Source organism: Girardinichthys multiradiatus, chromosome 6 (assembly GCF_021462225.1).
Source record: "Girardinichthys multiradiatus isolate DD_20200921_A chromosome 6, DD_fGirMul_XY1, whole genome shotgun sequence".
Classification (NCBI taxonomy): domain Eukaryota; kingdom Metazoa; phylum Chordata; class Actinopteri; order Cyprinodontiformes; family Goodeidae; genus Girardinichthys; species Girardinichthys multiradiatus.
The window spans coordinates 13,185,443-13,206,456 of record NC_061799.1 but is presented as its reverse complement, the minus strand read 5'-3'; the positions used below and the strand labels follow the sequence as shown (position 1 = coordinate 13,206,456).

General features: G+C 41.6%; 1 protein-coding gene across 1 annotated transcript in view; it reads right to left on the bottom strand.

Moving 5' to 3' along the window:
- Window positions 1–1,525: 1,525 nt before the first annotated feature.
- rem2 (RAS (RAD and GEM)-like GTP binding 2) overlaps window positions 1,526–21,014 on the bottom strand; it is a 50,676-nt gene continuing 31,187 nt past the window's right edge. The window contains exon 5 of the mRNA XM_047369432.1: window positions 1,526–3,506. Coding sequence (XP_047225388.1) covers window positions 3,184–3,506 — 323 coding nt within the window. The 3' untranslated portion in view covers window positions 1,526–3,183. The remainder of the gene's footprint in view (window positions 3,507–21,014) is intronic.

Below are 21,014 nucleotides of genomic sequence, written 5' to 3'. Positions count from 1 at the left end.
GGGCAGGGGCCAGTTGAAGCGTTGGCCTCTATGGGTAGTTGTGCCAGCAACTACCCATATCAAAATATTTACTCTTTAATTTTTTTAATAATTTGTCATAAATGGAAAAAACATGTTTAATTTCAGGGTTAAAGGAATAATATTGCTTGGACCTTTTCCAAATTTTGTCACAGTGCGTTTATTGTTTATTATGTGATAGACCAACACAAGGTAAATCATAATTTTGAAGAAGAATGCGAATGATAGATGGTTGTCAACAGGTTTTACAATGAAAATTTGAAAAGTGATGGGGGTCCTAAGCATCTTTTATGTTTATACATCTGTACGCTGCGAGCGTGTGAAGCCAAAGTCAAATTCCTTGTTTTAGTCACAAACTTGGCCAGTAAGACTCATTCTGTTTCTAAATAAAATCTAGTCCATGCCTTTACCTTCAGAGGACATATAATCAGTAAACAGATTTCCCCTGTGACTAATTTCATTTTCATAAACCCACATGTAAAGGTCTTGTAAGAGAACAGACATCATTACGACCAAGGAACAAAATGCAGGGTTATCTTGTGAAATAATATCCTAAGCTTTGGACATATCACAGACACGTCATCATAAAAGGAAAGAATATAGTACTACTGCACACCTACCAATATATAATATATGGCCAGCTGCACTAGCAGGGTGAACAAGCAGAGCATACATAAGAGAACCAGTCAAGAGGCTCATGGTAACTCTGGAGGAGCTGCTGAGATCAACAGCCCAGCCAGGTGGGTGAGGTGTGGACATGACAGCTATTAAATGAGCTCCCCACAAATCTGGCCTTCTGGTTAAAGAGGTAAAAGAAAGCCATGAAATCCTATTTGCAGTTTGCCACAAGCCATGTAGGCAAAACAACATCGGTGAGGAAATGTGTTCTGGTAAGATGAGACCAAAATTAAATGTTTGGCCTTTGTGCAAAATGCTCAGTGGGGTGGAAATTAATACTGTACATCACCCCGAACACACAACCGATATGGTGACACATAGTGGAGGCAGCATCATGCTGTGGGGACAGCAGGGACATGGAAGCTCATCAGACGTGATAGAAAGATGGATGGGGCTAAACACAATCTAATTCTGAATGAAAGCCTGTTAGAGGTTGCAAAAGACATGAGACTGGGGAAGAGGTTTACCTCCCAGCAGGACATTGAGCCTGAATGTACAGTCAGAGCTGCAATGGAACCATTTTTTTCTAAGCTTATTCATGTGTTAACATGGTCCAGTCAAAGTCTAGATCTCCAGATGGAGTTCAAACGCTCTCTATCACGAGCTATTTTGCAAAGAAGACAGGACAAAGGTTTCAGTCTCTAGATGTGCAAGGCTGGTAGTGACATAACCCAAAGTCCTACTGAGTATTAGCTCAGGGGGCTGAATACAGATGCACACCACATTTTCTGGATTATTATTTGATACATATTTTAAAACCATGTATCTTTCTTTCTTCAACTTCACAATTATTAACTACTTGGTGCTGGTCAAATAAAACCCAACAACATAGTTTCAACATTTTGTTTATAACATACCCAAGTGTTAAATGGGTGTAAATACAATTGCAAAACATTGGTATACATCAGTCAGATTAATTTGTGGTAGTTATTTTATGAATTGGAAGGTAAAAGTGAGTTTTAGGACTTACAAACAATATGTTATAAACCCTTAGAAACGTGCTTTTTTTTTTATCATAGAACCTTAAAATAAATACTCCGTAAAAAAACTCCAAGCTTAAAAACTAGCTGAATTTAGAGAGCTTGCGTTTGTAGGCCAGGGTCTTTAGGAAAAGTTGGAGAATCTTATCAAAGTAGATAAAGAATTTCCCGTCATGACTGCTTTTTGCTTTTCCACATATAAATGGGTAATTTATTACACGGCTTAACTTGAAGTCAGGATAGAATGATTTATATTTTCCACTGAATCGTTATACTTCCAAGCCAAAACTTCATTCCAGCCCCAATGTTTCATCCTTTTGCTGATCTGCCATGCCACTCCTTCACCTGGTTAACAGCTGCCTCACACTGCTTTCACTTCACAATGCTTCCTTTGAAAATATCACAGAAACACTCATAAAGATGTCAAATCAAACTGTATTTATTCCCAGTGGGGGATGGGAGAGCTCAATGGACTGTGACAAACGAGCAAGGATGTGTTGGTGATGCCAGGACGCTTGAGGAGATATACCAACATTTCCAGAGCATCCTCTGTTTCTAACCCCCTGAAGAAACCAGTCTGAACGCATTTGAAGTTCCAACCGGCAACTTGAAAAAATTCAGTAAGAGAATATCAAACAGCGACAGGTAGATTTGTTTTTCGTTTTTATCCTCCCGCGCTCCAAGAGCCTCCCTGTGGTCCGTGACTCAGCATCATTTGAAGAGGAGTATAGTCTTCCCTTTTTTGCTATTGCCTTTCCTTTCATCGTTCGCCTCACGTCCTGCAGTAAAGGGTTCGCTGTGCTGACTGCCCACGGTGCATTCAGCAGCAATATGGCTTGAGTGCTGATGTTTTAACCTGGTATAAAAGTCACAGATGAACACACTGATTGCCACTATTGTGGTTAGTAACAAACAAGCCTTAAAAACAGTATGGACAGAAATGGTCGATGCAGTGTGGACACATAATAATTTTGCCTTTGAGGTGGCATTGGATGAAACATTACTGGGATTGTGCATTTGCTATTGGTCACTGAGGTACTGTAAAGTCAAGATTTGGGTCACTGTAAAACCTATAGGAGAGTTTCTGCTAATCAGCATGCTATAAAACAGGGTTGACAACAGGGATACATAATAAAATACTATAAGTCTCTACATTAGTGCGTGCTACCTGGGTGTGTGTTTGTGATGCCATTCATTGGTCCATCAGCCTAATTAGGCTTTAAATCAGCACCTTGACTCCTCTGCTAATTTTCTTTCTCCCAATCCCTTAAGGCAAAGAGCGTTTGCTGATTCACCCAAAGCAGGAGCTGAAAGGCAGCCCACCTCCGTATCCTTTGTCCCAAAATCACCTTAGCTGATGGTTTCACTGCAATCCAGGCTATCTGCTGTAATCATTCACCTCTTTCTATGACCTCACCATACACCCCCCTCCCCCCACCAAATCTTTCAGTTTGTTATATTTTTGTGTTGATGTTGAGTGTGTTTTATTTCTATATGATTTCATGTGTCACAGTGCACTGAGGTCATGGCAGGACCGGGACTTCTGTCGGAGGATTTTGCTGCCCCGGTGGCGGCTCATTTCCCTGTAGCGGCCACGGTCCCGGTCTCGGCCGTACGAGCGAGGCACCAGCCCGGCCAGGAAGCGCTTGGCGCGACTCGTGAGGCTCTCACGGCGTCCTGCGGCCGGGTCACCGTCCGTCCACCCAGGACCCACGCAGTCCCCTCTCGCAGTCCGCACCGCCGCCTCCAGTAACTCATTAATGCCGTGTTCTAAAGAGGCAGAGAGCTCCAGGTAGACGCAGTCGAACATCATGGCGCTGGATTGGGCCTCTGGAGAAAAGAAAAAGAGGAATAGAGATCTCTTTCAGTTATTCATTAAAACAAAGCTTCTCACAGCAGCTGCAGATGGCGGCAGTTGGAAATTCACAAATGTTAAGATCATGAGAGTGGCACGTAGCTACCTGTTCCACCCTGCGTGGGGTTTTTCTCTCTGTGTAGCTACTGTGCATCTAAAATTTTATGTAAAAGCTTGGAAGAAGAAAGAATGATAAATAAAGTCATTTTCTGGGAAGTATGACTTCCTGCTTTTTTTTCTAAATTAGTGAAATCAACTAAACTAATAAAGCTGAGTATTCCACTTCCCTGTAAATGACAAACATAATGATTCTTTATTGGCGTGTAATGGTGTGGTATCTTTTGTCATCTGAGCAAATTCCATCCGCCAATAAAATGAAAAGTTGTTCAAGCTCTTATAAACCATTATGGATAACGTATTTGTTTGTTTATGTTGGGCTAGCCATTAGATGGAACAACTACTAAACTATATACACATAGAACAGACTGAAAAGTTGTTTATGTCTTTCTTGAATGCCTCGGTATTTTAAAAATTGATAATATCTATATATCCAAATGTTAGACAAGCACATACCTATTCCTCCACATTTCACTGTTTAGATTCTGTTTTCGTGACTCTAATATATATCCTCCTATCTTGTGAGCTGGATGTATCTACAATGCCAAGCATTAATCACGTGTATATAAACGTTGAGGAAAAAATAGGCAGTATTGCACGGGGTTAATGTTGCCTGTAGCTGTGATGCATAAGGTGAAATCTGTTTGCTGCACCTCAGATAGAGAAAATGGTTTCCATCTAAATGTTGACACTGGTGGATAAGGACAGGTGATGGAGTGTTTTGTTGACAAGGCTCTGTATCTCAGTATCTGAGCTGAAAAGGGATGTTTGAGCCTGGTCAAACAAACCATGATGATAAGGAAAACCGACAGATATCATCCAGCAACAAATGGGCTTTATTGTCACCACAAATGACTGTTTTGTCTTTGTTTTTTGTTTTTTCTGTGTGCTTTGGCTTTTAAGTTCATCACTGCTCTAAGCAGTAATACAATCTGATCGCTGCTAAGTAATGTCATTAAAGTACAGTTTTCCTATTCATGATGACTATATGGTAAAAGGACTACAGTTAGGCGGCAGATGGAACAGGTCATAACTATCTGTGGGTGTTATGAAAATACTTTTGTTTGTCCATAAAACACTCAAATGGGATAAAAACCGTTTAAATAATATAAGTATTTAAAAGCATCAATATTGAGTAACAGAAAAAAGACGTGCAGTTGTAATTTTACTCAGAACACAGCAGAAATACTGAGTAGTTCTGAAATTTCCATTAGCTCCCTGTCACTGTTAAATCTTACTATGATCACATTGCTGATATCATAGTGGGAGATAAACAATTGTTTTATTTCAGAAAAATGCAGTGTTTCGCACAACTGGCATACTGTCCTCAGTTTAATGCTCCAAATGCTGTATAACCTAACATGTTATTCTTTTAATTTTTTATTTAGATGATTCAATAGAAACTAATTCTTATCTCTTATCATTAAATAAAAATATTGACAGAATAAGGTTTAGGGATGGGCAATGATTTTATGAATTGTAATAGCCATCACACTATAAACCTGAATATTTACTGTAAAACAAAACTTATTAAGCTTGCTTTAAACATCACCTTGTTGTAATGTATTGCTGCTACCACTGGTGGTGCAGCAATCCACAGATAGTCTGGAAATGGCATGCTGACAAAAGGGACTACCATAAGTCAGATGGAAGGGATAAACAGCAACACTGTGTCTACTTTCAAGACAGGTTTCAAACTCAGATCCCAATTTTTACACAAAAACGGAAGCTTCCAAGTCCAGGTCTATGTGGAACTCTTTTTAAAAATGATCCGAATTGAAGTAAAATGCAAACAATGTCAGGGAATGTTAGCAAGTGAGAGTGAAGCATAAGCTATAGGGCTCGGCAGAAATCAAATAAAAAAAAATCATACTCTTAATTCTGATAGATATATGATGTTAGTTATGGCGATTCACATTCACATGTACTGTAACCAAGTGCTTCATGCTCACCTTCTAACTTTATAAACCCCTGAACCCACTGGACCCATGTTCATTTATTACGAAGAGTAAAACTATACATCATGCAATCAGGTTTTTAAGCTTTAATACAATTTGCTGTATCTGTACCACGAAGTAAAAACATTATAACAACACTGCAGAAACTGCAGGATGATACTTTAAGGGTTAGCCAGAGTTGAAAAACTATCACAGATCACCCACTTTGATGCATCCAGTGGGTGATCCAGTGAACATTTAAAGGGGAATCCAAGTAGTTTTCTCTTTCTTGAAAACTGCTACCCTAATAACCCTATCATTACTTGTTATGAGAAAACGATTAACAGATATTGTAAACATTACTTAAACTTCTTCTTTCATTGTCAGTGCAGTTTTAAAAGGAAGCCTGAATCAAGTCAGTGAAATTGATCAAACAGGACAATCTTAACTTTAACTCGGGATTAATATTAAATTAATGCTCATATTCCTGAGTATGGTAAAATCTACCTGCATTTTTACAGCATGGGCACCCAATATGTGGCTCAGAAAGACACAGATACAAAAACAGACGCAGATTTGATCTGGGTGTATTAATCCGATCACAGCAGCTGTCGAACCACTGCTGTGCCACATAATAACAGCAGAGGTAAGAGTCGGAGGAAATAAAGCAAATCCCAAACTGGATCAACAATAGGATTTACACTAATACCAGCAGCAGCTGATTGAATGATCTGTCTAGGGTGCTTGGGAAACTGAATTGAAGAGACAAGGAAAAAACAAGAGAGGGGGGAAAAAAAGCAGATGAGGTCAATGCTGTGCAATATCAGGAAAAAAGAACACATGGGAGATGAAATAGAAGAAAGATGGGGCAGGGATGGTAAAAACATTGCACATGGTGAAAGGAGAGAACTAATGTATGAAATGAAGGAGATCCACAGAGAACAGGACTGACTGGTGACCATCTTCAGCATTCTGTAGATACTATTAGTGAGAGGAAACAGCTTAAAGTTGGTTATCTTCAATCTCAGTGAGGTGTTTCAAACTAAATCAGAAGAATAACTGAGGTGGAAGGAGCTATTAACAAGGAAACATTTTCTACTACATTTCGAGCCATTGCTGCACATCATTTAGGCTTTGAGAGAGTGAGGTAACAGGAAGGCCGAAAGGAGAAGAAGGATGCTCTGATTTATCCTTTTGTACTTTCAACTTCTGTCAGAATGGAACAGGCTGAATATCAAAATGCTTGCATTTTTTTTGCATATTTCAGAGTACAGATAAGGACCTAAGATCTAAGAATCTATATTCTCTATAACAGGACTTTACAAAGTTAGGGGCGCGACTCCCCTATGTGACATAAGGGTGGTGGGGGGTTGTGGTTGTGTGTACGTGAGGATAAAGAAACAAACCAGAAACAGTAACTGCGGACATTTAGTCAACTTCAGCTAGCCTATGCTAGAGATTAAAAGGACATATGTTTACTACCTAAAGCTACAGTGAGTGAGGAGACAGAGTCTGGGTCAAGCTAAAACAGAAGCAACTTCAATCATGATTTTTTAATGTTTGGATTTTCATGGACTGGATTTGAAGACGCTCCACTGTCATATGTGTTGTCTGCCAAAACATGCTAGCTAACGACACTACAAGACCATGTCGACTCCGGCGTCATATTGAGACCAAACACCCAAGTTGGGTGACCAAGTCCTGGGAGTTTTTTGACAGGAGGTTAAATGAAGTGCGGTCACAGCAGAAAGTAATTGATAGTTATATACTGTACATGATGTGTTCAGTGATGATGGGAGAAGCTGCTATAGCCAAGCTGAAGGGCATATCCATGTCTGATAATACCATCCAGCATCTCAGACATGGCATCGTATGTAAAGGAACAGTTGCTGGATCCTATTCATGAGAGCCTTCTCTTCTCCATTCAGCTGGACGAATCTACCAACGCCACTAACTGCGCCCAGTAATGATGTATGTGCGCTTTATCAAAGAGCTTAGTGTCGAGGAGGTGATATATTCAAGGCTCTGATTGATTTCGTGCAAGAGAATCGAGTTGATTGGAGCCGGTTGTGGTAGAATATGAACTCATGGTGCAAGAGCAACAATTGATCATTGCGCATTTGGAGGGGCTATGTGAGAAGTATGCAGGGTATTTTGTTGAGATCATAGCCAACCAGTGCATGAGAAATCCATTCTCAGGCCCTGTCCCAATACTCGCACTTCCACCTGTGTCCCTCAATTGCTCATTCCCGTTGATTGGTTCAAGTGTGCAGTGTGTCCCAATTGTCCAGAGTGGACTTTCGCCCCGCCCTCTTTGTGCCCATAATCCACACTTTGGCTAAGTGCACATCTAAGTGGACTTTGCTTTTACTAAGTATATTACCCACAATTCACTGCTGCATGTGACGTTTTGCGCAAAAACCAATCACAACCATCAATGTACTCGTACACGTCGTCTTCCGCTTATCTGGGACCGGGTCGCGGGGGCAGCAGACTCAGCAGAGACGCCCAGACGTCCCTCTCTCCAGACACTTCCTCCAGCTCCTCCAGGGAGAGCCCAAGGCGTTCCCAGGCCAGCCGAGAGACATAGTCCCTCCAGCGTGTCCTGGGCCGTCCCCTGGGCCTCCTCCCGGTGGGACGTGCCTGGAACACCACCCGAGGGAGGTGTCCAGGAGGCATCCGGTATAGATGCCCGAGCCACCTCAACTGGCTCCTCTCGATGTGGAGGAGCACCAGCTCTACTCAGAGCCCCTCCCGGATGGCCAAGCTCCTCACCCTATCTCTAAGGGAGTGCCCGGCCACCCTACGGAGGAAGCTCATTTCAGCCGCTTGTATCCGGGATCTCGTTCTTTCGGTCATGACCCAAAGTTCATGGCCATAGGTGAGGGTAGGAACGTAGACCGACCAGTAAATTGAGAGCTTTGCTTTTCGGCCCAGCTCTCTCTTCACCACAATGGACCGGCACAGCCCCCCCCCGATCCGTCTGTCGATCTCCCGCTCCATTCTTCCCTCACTCGTGAACAAGACCCCAAGACACTTAAACTCCTCCACTTGAGGCAGGAACTCCCCTCCAACCTGAAGAGGACAAGCCACCCTTTTCCGGTCGAGTACCATGGCCTCGGACTTGGAGGAGCTGATCCTCATCCCAGCCGCTTCACACTCGGCTGCGAACCGCCACAGCGCATGCTGTAGGTCTTGGCTAGAGGGGGCCAGCAGGACCACGTCATCCGCAAAAAGAAGAGACAAAATCCACTGGTCCCCAAACCAGACCCCCTCCGGCCCTTGGCTGCATCTAGAAATCCCGTCCATAAAAGTTATGAACAGGACCGGTGGGAACAGGTCCAACTTAGTGCCGGCAATGCGGACCAAACTCCTGCTCCGCTCGTACAGGGACCGGATGGCCCTAATAAAGGGCCCCCGATTCCATACTCCTGGAGCACCCCCCACAGGGCATCACGAGGGACACAGTCGAATGCCTTCTCCAGGTCCACAAAATACATGTGAACCGGTTGGGCAAACTCCCATGAACCCTCGAGCCTCTGCCACAGCCGGGGCTGCAGCACGCTTGGCCTCACGGTACCCGTCAGTCGCCTCAGGAGTCCCACAAGCCAACCACAGCCGATAGGACTCCTTCTTCAGCTTAACAGCATCCCTTACTGCCGGTGTCCACCACCGGATTCTGGGATTGCTGCCACGACAGGCACCGCAGACCTTACGGTCGCCGCTATGGGCAGCAGCATCGACAATAGATGCGGAGAACATGGTCCACTCGGACTCTATGTCTCCAACATCCCCCGGGATCTGGTCGAAGCTCTCCCGGAGGTGGGAGTTTAATACATCCCTGGCCAAGGGCTCCACCAGGCGTTCCCAGCAGACCCTCACTATGCGCTTGGGCCTGCCAAGTCTGTCTGGCTTTCTCCTCCTCCAGCGGATCCAACTCACCACCAGGTGATGATCAGTGGACAGCTCAGCCCCTCTCTTCACCCGAGTGTCCAAAACATGCGGCCGAAGGTCTGATGATACGACAACAAAGTCGATCATCACCCTCCTGCCTAAGGTGTCCTGGTGCCAAGTGCACTGATGGACACCCTTATGTTTGAACATGGTGTTCGTTATGGACAATCCGTGACTAGCACAGAAGTCCAATAACAAAACACCACTCGGATTCAGATCGGGGAGGCCATTCCTCCCAATCACGCCTCTCCAGGTGTCACTGTCATTCCCCATGTGGGCGTTGAAGTCCCACAGCAAAATAATGGAGTCCCCGGGAGGGGCACTATCTAGCACCCCCGACAGGGACGCCAAGAAGGTCGGGTACTCTGCACTACCACTCGGCCCGTAGGCTGAAATGATAGTCAGAGACCTCTCCCCAACCCGAAGGCGCAGGGATATGACCCTCTCATCCACTGGGGTAAACCCCAACACGAGACGGCTGAGCAGGGGGGCAACAAGCAAACCCACACCAGCCCGCCGCCTCTCCCCGTGGGCCACTCCAGAGTAGAAGAGAGTCCAACCCCTCTCAAGGAGATGGGTTCCAGAGCCCAAGCTGTGCGTGGAGGCGAGCCCGACTATTTCTAGTCGATATCTCTCGACTTCCCGCACAAGCTCAGGCTCCTTCCCCCCCAGTGAGGTGACATTCCACGTCCCTAGAGCCAGCCTAAGCATCCGGGGATCGGGCCGCCGAGGTCTCCACCTTCGTCCGCCACCCAATCCTCTTTGCACCGGTCCCTCACGGTTCCCCCTGCAGGTGGTGGGCCCACTGGGGGATGGCCTCGCGTCTCTCGTTCGGGCTTGGCCCGGCCGGGTCCCGCGAGGAGCAACCCGGCCACCAGGCGCTCTCCAACGAGTCCCGACCCCAGGCCTGGCTCCTGAGTGGGACCCCGGCTCCGCCGTACCGGGCGACGTCACGTGCCTCAATATTTTGTTCTTCATGAGGGATTCTTGAACCACTCTTTGTCTGACCCATCACCTAGAGCCTGTTTGCCATGGGAGACCCTACCAGGGCATTTAGGCCCCAGACAACATAGCCTCTAGGATCATTTGAGCACTCAAACCCCTCCACCATGTTAAGGTGACGGTTCAAGGAGGGGACCATCAATGTAATCAACCATCAAATCCAAATAATAAGAACTCCCTAGGCTTTAGACATGCAAGCTGGCTTCAGGGTGATTCTAGGTATCCCTACAGTCGGTGGCCCATAACACTGAAATTACCTTTTGAACAAACACTGGCGCTGTGAGAGTTTTGTGTATAAGCCTCCTGGAGAGGAGAAGAAAGCGTTTCTGCACTTTCTTCTCCTCAAAACGATTGGTTGTCACAGGTTTAATATCATTTTTAGCAGTAATACTGCAAAAACAGCGACAGCGATATTTTTGATGTCGCAGTTACAACGCAGAGGTGCAAGTCGATGACGTAGACCCTACTGTCCCAATTCTCCAATTATACACACTTGCAACCTGCGCACTCGAACCCCTATGTGGAATTCTACAAAGTACACACTTCATAGAGGGGTGTAGGGTATTGGGACAGGGCTAACAACATGCAGTGATGCACTAACAGTGCAAGAGGAAGGAGCCCTTGTCAAACTAAACTCTAATATGGACTTAGAAAAAAAACATGAGTGAAGTGTCACTCGCGCACTTCTGGCTGTCTATGGAGACCGAGTTCCCCCACCTCTCCAAAAGAGCGCTACAGGTATTCATGTTACATACCAGTATAAATGAGGTTTTTCAGTGTTTATTTCTCTCAACAATGCATCCCCACATCAGGCACTAGTACATACCAAAGAAACAAACTCATCACTCCCCGTAAGACGAGGCATAATGTGGGGTTTTGATGATATTTGTTTAAAAAAAACTCCCAGATGTTTAAGTTGTGTATAAAAAGATGTTTGAAAAATATGAATGTAAAACCTGTCCAGGGTGTACCCTGCCTCTTGCCCGTAGACTGCTGGAGATAGGCACCAGGTCCCCGGTGACCCACTATGCAAGTGATATAGAGGATGAATGAATGAACAACCATTGTTTAAGTATGATTGCAACATTCGTTTTGAAAACCCCTGATTGCTGTGGAGCTGACAAGAAATGGGACAGTGAGGTGGGATTAGATCAGCAAAATAGAGGAGGCAACATATGCAATGTGTACCGTGTCTATTTGCTGACTAAGGGAAAAGCAATGAATGGTGGAAGGATAGGGATGAAGTGGGTGGGGTAAATATTAATAGTAACAAGAGAAGAAGGCTAGTTTGAAAGAAGATGACATGCAAGGTGACACATTAAACACACATACAGAAGAAAGAGGACAGAAATGAATAGAGAAAGGCAGACTAAAGGGAACGAGCACACAACAAGAATGTTGACTATGCAAACGGAGCGCGATCGCTTATTAATCTTTGCCCTTAGGAACAGGGCAACACAATCACCACACGAAGCAGATGATAAATATGTTCCACTGTGAAAGTATGTGTATCTGTGTCTGTGGTAAAGATGGAAACACACAGCAGTAAGGTGAGAGATGCCAGATTAAAGTGTCACTGCATGTGCCATAAATAGATTTTATGAGATCAGCACTCTCAGCCAGGACCGTGGTTTGTTAGGCTGTCAGGCAGGGTCAATCAGCCTCCTCTGTCAGACTTGCATATCAGAAAGAATCCATGTTGTGAGTTTACAGTGAACATTAGAATGTTCTTGTCCAGCACCCTAGGAACAAGAGGAGAGCATTTTAATATAGCTGACCCCGTTGATGTTCTTAGGTTGTCTTTTTTATCAAGAGAGAATAGTATAGGCTTTACTCCTAGACTTCTTACTAGTTTACGTCATCCACTAATGTTCAGATGTACATGCCAGCTATCACTCAGAAAAACAAATTAGGATGAAGAAAAATGATACACAGTCTTTAAATGTATTAACAAATGAATATCTGTAAAGTGTGGTGCATTCAACCCACTACAGTGAACTGACTTCTTTAGTTATCAGTCCATCTGTTTTAAATATGAAACTCAGTTTAAGTGCAGCTGTTCTGTCAAAGCCTCAGAGGATTGCTAGAGACCATTAGTGAACAAACAGCATCATGAAGACCAGTTTGCACCAAGCCATGTAGAGGACACGGCAAAAAGTTGAAAAAGGGCTCTGGTCAGATGAGACCAGAATTCACTTTTCTTGGCCAAAATGCTAAATAAGAAAACCAACTGCTGCTAATTAAGGGGTAACAAAGAGAAAGATGGCAAGCCTGGAGAACAGCAGCAAAGAACACTTCTCCAACGGTAAAGAACAGAGCAGCATGAGGGGTTGTATGAGAGTATAAGTGACAACATCAATTCAGTCGAACAAGATGTAAAGGAGAAATTGGAGGTGCAGGTGGGCTCCAAAAAGGCTGGCAAAGGAAGAGGTAATTGAAAGAACCGTAAAGCTGCCTAAACAGGAGCAGGGTGTATGAGGTTTGCCGAATAGATCCAAAGGCTGGAACAAGATGAGCAATAAGCTGATTACAGCTGGCACAGAGATAACCCAAATATGATCTTAAGGGAGGACAGAGATCACTCAAGGGTGATCTTAGTTTTAGGCCCTAGTCATAATAAGGTTATGCCTAATATTTATTTTTTACAAAAATGCTCTCAGGTTATGGCCTAGAACTCAACATGGAAATTAAAGGGATTTATTTAAAAGAATGAGTTTAATGTTGGGGTTCTGCGAATTAGTTAGCAGTAGTCCCTACCTTACCTCCAGTGGACAGAAGCCATAGAGAACTGAAAGAGCAGACACTAAAGGAAATTCTTATAACAGAGTAAGAAAAACAACTAGTCAGATTTAACTATTCACAGTAAAAGAAAAAAAGTTCATTTATTATTCTTTTTTCATTCTTAATACTTTTTTAACTTTCCTTATTTTGATCAGCCAAGCAACATCTGATTTGGATAATTTTAAAGCCATTATCAGCTGACATGTGATCTATTTGAGGAGTTTCAGTCAGGTTTCAGAGCCCATCATTGCACTGGAACACTGGTGAACATCATTAATGATATTCACATAGCCTCAGATAATGGACTTGTGTCTGAACTTGTCAAACAATTAATGTGGATGGCATTAAATTGGCCTCCTTTCACCTCTGGAATATTGCCAAAATTAGAAATATCTTGTCCAGGAGTGACAATTGTGCAATAAAATGCTTAAGTTATTTAGTATTTAATTAAGTAACTTTAGGTCTGTTAAGTATTGAATACCTGTGAATATAAGCCCAATATGGCGGTGGTATTAGCAGAATAGATTAAATAATTTGAGCACTGGCATTCTTAAAAAAGTAAACTCTGCACACAAATGGAAAAAATATAAGAATTTATTAACAGAAACAATAAACTCCAAGTTAAACATATTTCAATTAATATATACAGGGGTTGGACAATGAAACTGAAACACCTAGTTTTAGACTACAATAATTTATTAGTATGGTGTAGGGCCTCCTTTTGCGGCCAATACCGTGTCAATTCGTCTTGGGAATGACATATACAAGTCCTGCACAGTGGTTAGAGGGATTTTAAGCCATTCTTCTTGCAGGATAGTGGCCAGGTCACTACGTGATACTGGTGGAGGAAAACGTTTCCTGACTCGCTCCTCCAAAACACCCCAAAGTGGCTCAATAATATTTAGATCTGGTGACTGTGCAGGCCATGGGAGATGTTCAACTTCACTTTCATGTTCATCAAACCAATCTTTTACCAGTCTTGCTGTGTTTATTGGTGCATTGTCATCCTGATACATGGCACCGCCTTCAGGATACAATGTTTGAACCATTGGATGCACATGGTCCTCAAGAATGGTTCAGTAGTCCTTGGCAGTGATGCGCCCATCTACCACAAGTATTGGGCCAAGGGAATGCCATGATATGGCAGCCCAAACCATCACTGATCCACCCCTATGCTTCACTCTGGGCATGCAACAGTCTGGGTGGTACGCTTCTTTGGGACTTCTCCACACCGTAACTCTCCCGGATGTGGGGAAAACAGTAAAGGTGGACTCATCAGAGAACAATACATGTTTCACATTGTCCACAGCCCAAGATTTGCGCTCCTTGAACCATTGAAACTGACGTTTGGCATGAGTGACCAAAGGTTTGGCTATAGCAGCCCGGCCGTGTATGTTTACCCTGTGGAGCTCCCGACGGACAGTTCTGGAGAAAACAGGAGAGTTGAGGTGCACATTTAATTCTGCCGTGATTTGGGCAGCCGTGGTTTTATGTTTTTTGAATACAATCCGGGTTAGCACCCGAACATCCCTTTCAGAAAGCTTCCTCTTGCGACCACAGTTAATCCTGTTGGATGTGGTTCGTCCTTCTTGGTGGTATGCTGACATTACCCTGGATACCGTGGCTCTTGATACATCACAAAGACTTGCTGTCTTGGTCACAAATCTTTTTTTTTTCATAGATTATGTAATCGATTAGCAAATGTAGATTATTCTGATAACCCAAGCAAGTTGGCCTGCGCCAGTTAGCACAATGCAACACAGCAATACCAGTGTGAGTTTCCCTTGAGACAATTGTTTGTTGCTGTTTTCTCATTTGAACAAGATTTATTTTACATGCTAAATTATGTATGTTAGAACTCCTTTTGTATCAGTCCATCTAATCAGCTGGGAATGATTATTCTGCCAGTATAACTCTAATTGGGTCAAAAGCTGATTTGTTGTACCGTGTCAATTGAGCATTGGATTTAAAAATCTTTTTTTTTACTTTTGGGAAATAGAAGAAAGCCATGAAAACACCACAATTCAGGACATAAAGAAACAATACAAGTGGAGTGATGCAAACTGTGAGGAAAGCTCTGTCATCCCTGCTGAATACATCATGAAGTTGTGTCCTTGTCAAGTTCCTCTCATGGCAGCAGCAGCATTCTGGATGTGATGGCTGGGAAAACAGTTATTCCCATCAGCACCACCAAGTAAACATGTTCTATATGGAGTTACCACACAACCTGTTCTGTAACTCTTCTTTTCTCTAACCACTATTTTGTATATTGTAGCTGATACAGATATCATGCCGTCTCCTCCCCCCAAAAAAATCTATGTCCTCTTTGGTGTGTAGTTGATTTCAAACACCTGTGTAATGATGAATCTCACAGTCTGAGGCCCGTTACCATGAATGTTAATCAGTTGGGTCATTATGACACATTAAGTAAGGTGATGCCAAATTAAAAAATGTCTCATGCAAATGTGTACAGATTTATGATTAACTAATATTAGATAATAATAACTTTTCATAAGACTTTTTAGTGTGAGTTGCTTCATATGCATAGAAATTACTTTATATGAATGGTAAGGTTTGATTAGCAATTAGCCTTCCTCCACCATCAAAATGTCTCTTTTCTTTTGCTAATTTTGTTCATTACGACTTCCATCTCATGCAGATAAAGCACTGATTACTTATAGCATCTCCACACATCCCAATTTCACAAAATCTAAATTGTCCCTTGAATGACAGTAATGATAATATTCATTTTAAATAACAAAAGCACTTCAGTAGCATTACCCCTTTTCCATCTGAACCAAATAGGTTTATCTTGGTCTCATTAGAACACAAAACATGGTTCCAATAGGTCCTTAGTTCACTTGTCTTCAGCTAACAAGCTTTCTTGTGCATCATATTAAGAAGAGGCTTCCTTCTGGGACGACAGCCATGCAGACCCATTTGATGGAGTGTGCAGCATATGGTCTCATCACTGACAGGCTGACCCCACCCCTTCAAACTCTGCAGCAATGATGGCAGCACACATACGTCTATTTGTAAAAGACAACCTCTAGATATGACGGCAAGAACGTGCACTCATCTTCTTTGGTGGACCATTTCAAGGCCTGTTCTGAGTGAAACCTGTCCTGTTAAAAAGCTGTATGGTCTTGGCCGCTATGTTGTAACTCAGTTTCAGGGTGTTGCCAATCTTCTTATAGCCTAGGTCATCTTTATTTTGAGCAACGGTTCTGTTTTTTTAAATCCTCAGGGAGTTCTTTGCTATGAGAAGCCATGTTGAACTTCCAGGGACCAGTATGACTGTGTGAGAGCAATAACACCAAATTGAACACACCTGCTCCCCATTCATACCAGACAACTTGTAACACTAACAAGTCACATGACACCGCTGAGGGAAAATGGCTAATTGGGCACAATTTGGACTTTTTCTCTTAAGGATGTACTCACTTTTGTTACCAGTGGTTTAGCCAGTATTGGCTGTATGTTCAGTTACTTTGAGGGGACAGCAAATTTACACTGTTATTCAAGCTGTACACTGACTACTATACACTGTATTAACGTGTCAGCTTCAGTGTTGTCTCAGGAAAACATATAATAAAATATTTACAAAAATATGAGGCGTGTACTCACTTTTGTGAGATATTGTATCTTTATCATTGTCCTCTGTCTGCATTGACATCGACAAGACATCAATATTTTACTTTACATATTCTTAAAATCATTGTTCCAATCTTAGATAAAAGGCTAGCTATGATTATATTATCCTATTTAAAGTGTAAAAGTTGATATTCTAACATATATTTACAGTGTGTCGATTCTATAAATTTTCTTATGTCTCTGTCTCTATATAAAAATAATAAATAAATACTTATCAATTCTTGTAATAAATTATAAAACTACATTTATTTTAGCAGCAAGAAAAATATTACATTCCTCTTTAAAATCAAACAAATTTGATCATGTTATATATTTCTTTTTTTGTATAAATAACACAAAACAGTTAAACTGGTATTTTTATTCCATGTGATTGTACTGGCCATTGTTTTGTTGGCTCATAGAGCCACACAGAAAACACTTGTTTTCTGATTTTAAAACGATTAACATTAACACTAAGGCAGATCAACACGAACATTTTCTATAGAAAAGTTTAACATCACCCACTCTGGTGAGGGTCAAGTGTACACTTGCATGTCATCTGTTTTATTTTAGTGAGGATCTGTTGAGATAAATGGGCTATTATTGGAGAAATGGTAAGGTGCAAGTCTGATTAAGACAAAGCAGCTGACAAAAATTGCATGATCTAATTTTATCTGGACCTTTTTTAATTTTAGAAATCCTTATTTGTGTCTGTATTTTTGATTATTGTCTGGCTATTTCTAAAAATTACAAATGTTTTTTTCAAATATGCTGAATATAATTAAGACGTCTTTTAGACACAACAGTCAAGAGACTTAAATCAGCTTGGTAAAATTTGGCAACAACAAAGCATGGCTGCATCACCCTATCCAGCCTCCCTGTGCTAAACTGTGCTCAGTCGGAGGGTTTAAGAACTCATTGTGAGTCTTTCAAGGACGGTGGAATAAGCCTCATTCTCCCCCAACAGACACTTGCACAATACATCACAGACATCTCCTTTAAAAATGAGCTTCCCACTCGGAGACGCACACACACCGTTCTTGTACACTCGCCTTTCCCTGTGTCACTCTTCCTTCTTATCACAGTGCTCGCTTTAAAACAGCCCCGCCGACATCAGCAAGTAGATGGAGAGAGATGGGGCGAACGCTTGTTAGCACGTCGGATGTGTCTATACACATGCAGCCGGTGGGGCACATATAAAGGGTCCAAACATACAAAGATAACAGGAGCAGTGGTGTCCTGCTAGAGGGAGATAATGCAAATAGAGACATGCAGTCTGGAAGGCAAAACCATAAAAACAAACAAACAAAAAAAAGCCTGAAACAGCCAACGGGACAAAGCGACAGTGGTTTCATTTGCATCCTTGATATGTACTGAAATAGCTGAGATTATTAGGGATGTTTCAGGTTTTTCATCCTTGTTTGTACACCCTGATTTCCACTTCTTTTAGAGGTGAAACATTTTCCTCCACTGGATTCCGATTTGAACAAGTTTCTGTTCTAAAAATGAATGGTTGGCCTGGCAGCACGCCATGAAATATTCACCTAAAAGTCCAACAAACTAACTCAGAAACATCTCGTCAGATGAATCTATCAGATTTATTTAAATTGATACACAACACTGCAACCCGATGACACATAAACTTTGAAATATGCTGCTGTCAGTGAGCTCACAATGACATGGACGATGTAGCAGAGAGTGCAGCTGAGACAGATGGGAATGCCTTTAAGACAGCAATATACCTGTCACTGCTTACAATTAATTGTCAGCTAAAATGTCATAATAGTCACAGCCCCAGAGAGCAGAATATCAGAAGTGACCCAAAAGGGAGGACCACTTCCCCTATGGAAGGCCAAAAGTGTGACAGTTGGACTTATAAATGAAACATTAAAATATTATTTAAATGTCAGTCAGTCAGTCATTTTCTACCGCTTATTCCATAGTGGGTCACGGGGGAGCTGGTGCCTATCTCCAGCAGTCTATGGGCGAGAGGCAGGGTACACCCTGGACAGATCGCCAGTCCATCGCAGGGCAACAATTATTTAAATGTGTCAGTACTTAATCAAAAATAAAAGAAAAAAATTATCATTATATACAATATAATTAAATATGACATTAATAAAATATAAAAATATTTGATTATTTTATGCTAAAATGAAACAGCATATAGTTAATTTAGTTTATCTTTCAGCCTTACCCATCAGTCAGTGGGCAGGGCTAATGCTTCTACAATCAAGTTAATTGGTTTGTGGATAGTTCACTACAGCACGGGAACCATTTAATAGTAACAGTAAAAGCTTTTGAGATATTGTATTTTGTACAAATTATAAAATTGTTCCTTTTTCATACATTAAAGATCTGTTAAACATGTAAATATGTCAACGATCAGTTCAGCTCAAACCTTAGACATCATACTTTACATCATACATTATTGTTTTGTAAATGACATTTGGTATTTAATGTTGAAAAAGAATCAAGCAGGAAAAAAAAATAAAAGGGCCTAAAAGGTTTTACGTTATTTACTGTTGATTTTCAACAAGAATAGATGATAAAAACTACTCCTAGAGATGGACAAAAAAATCAGCAGGAGACAAGATTTGGCCGGGTTTCAGTTTGATCTACAATGATGGGTGAACAGCTAGTCAGAAACTGAAACATGGCTCACTTTAATCCTACTTTTTTCAGTGAATGCACTATGTACTGTCTTAGGATACTTGTTGGTGTTGATGCTATTACACTGTGAAGGTGACTCAAAGCTGACAATTTTCAGTATGAGTGAAGCCTTTTAAAATGAAGTGAGAGGAAGCACAATAATGTAAGAAGTTATTTACAGAAAACCTAACTTTTTTATGACATGTTAAATGTGACACGTTTTTTGGTTCATTCAGGCAGCAGGTGAGAGCAAGAGTTTCAGACAAGGACTGGCAGCCAACCCTTAAAATACAAAATGTTGTCTGACTTGACACATAGGAGAGGTATTCTTCATTAAATTGCCACAAAACACCCTTTGTTCCATATTTTTAAGATTCAGAGCAAATAAATTCCTAGGTTACGATCGTATGGATAAATCATGACTCAAAAGAGATGTTCTTGTTCTCCCTCAATTACATTTCCCATAAACTCAATGACCAATCAACACAAACGACCAATGGTTGTCGGATTTAATTATTGGTCACAAGTCAAGGTTTGCAAAATCTGACCAATCAGATGTGTTGTCTGTTGGTGTCGCTGTAATACACTACTGGTCAAACGTTTTAGATACACTTCCTCATTTCGGTCTCTTTATTTTCATGACTATTTAAATTGTAGATTCTCACCAAAGGCAACAAAGCTATGAATGAACACACACAAGATTATATAGTAAACACAAAGTGTGAAATTACCCTAAACATTTTTATATTTTCAATTCTTCAAAATAGCATCCCTTTGCGTTGATTACTGCTTTTCTCTCTTGGCATTCTCTCCATGAGCTTCATGAGGTGGTCACCTGAAATGGTTTTCCAAAGAGTCTTGAACGAACTTCCCAGAGGTTCATTGAGAGACATCACAGCAAGGGGGTGGCTACTTTAAGGAATCTAAAATATAACATATTTTAATTTTTTTTAACAATTTTGTGTTTGCTACATAATTCCAAATGTGTTCATTCACTGTTTTGATGCCTTCAGTGAGAATCTACGTACAATGTAAATAGTCATAAACATAAAGAAAACCTATAACATAATAAACAATGCTTTTCAATTCAAATTAATTTTGGTTAATGAGTCAAAGAATTGGTAAATAGACAAATAAAATGTATTATGATTATTTTGTATAAACTAGATTGTTGTAGATTTTATGCAGTGGTTCATCCAACCATACAGAACCAGATGCAGTTACATTGTCTTGGTGGTTTTAAACCAGCAGTTTTATCCTTCATACTCTACATTTTTCAACTATGTTGGAAAAAAAAAAGCGAAATACTTCTATATTTTACAGAATTGTCATTTTTAATCTTTTCTTGTTGACCACAGTCATTTTGCTGATCTAAGACAGAGTCGAGCCTGAAATGAGGGTACAATG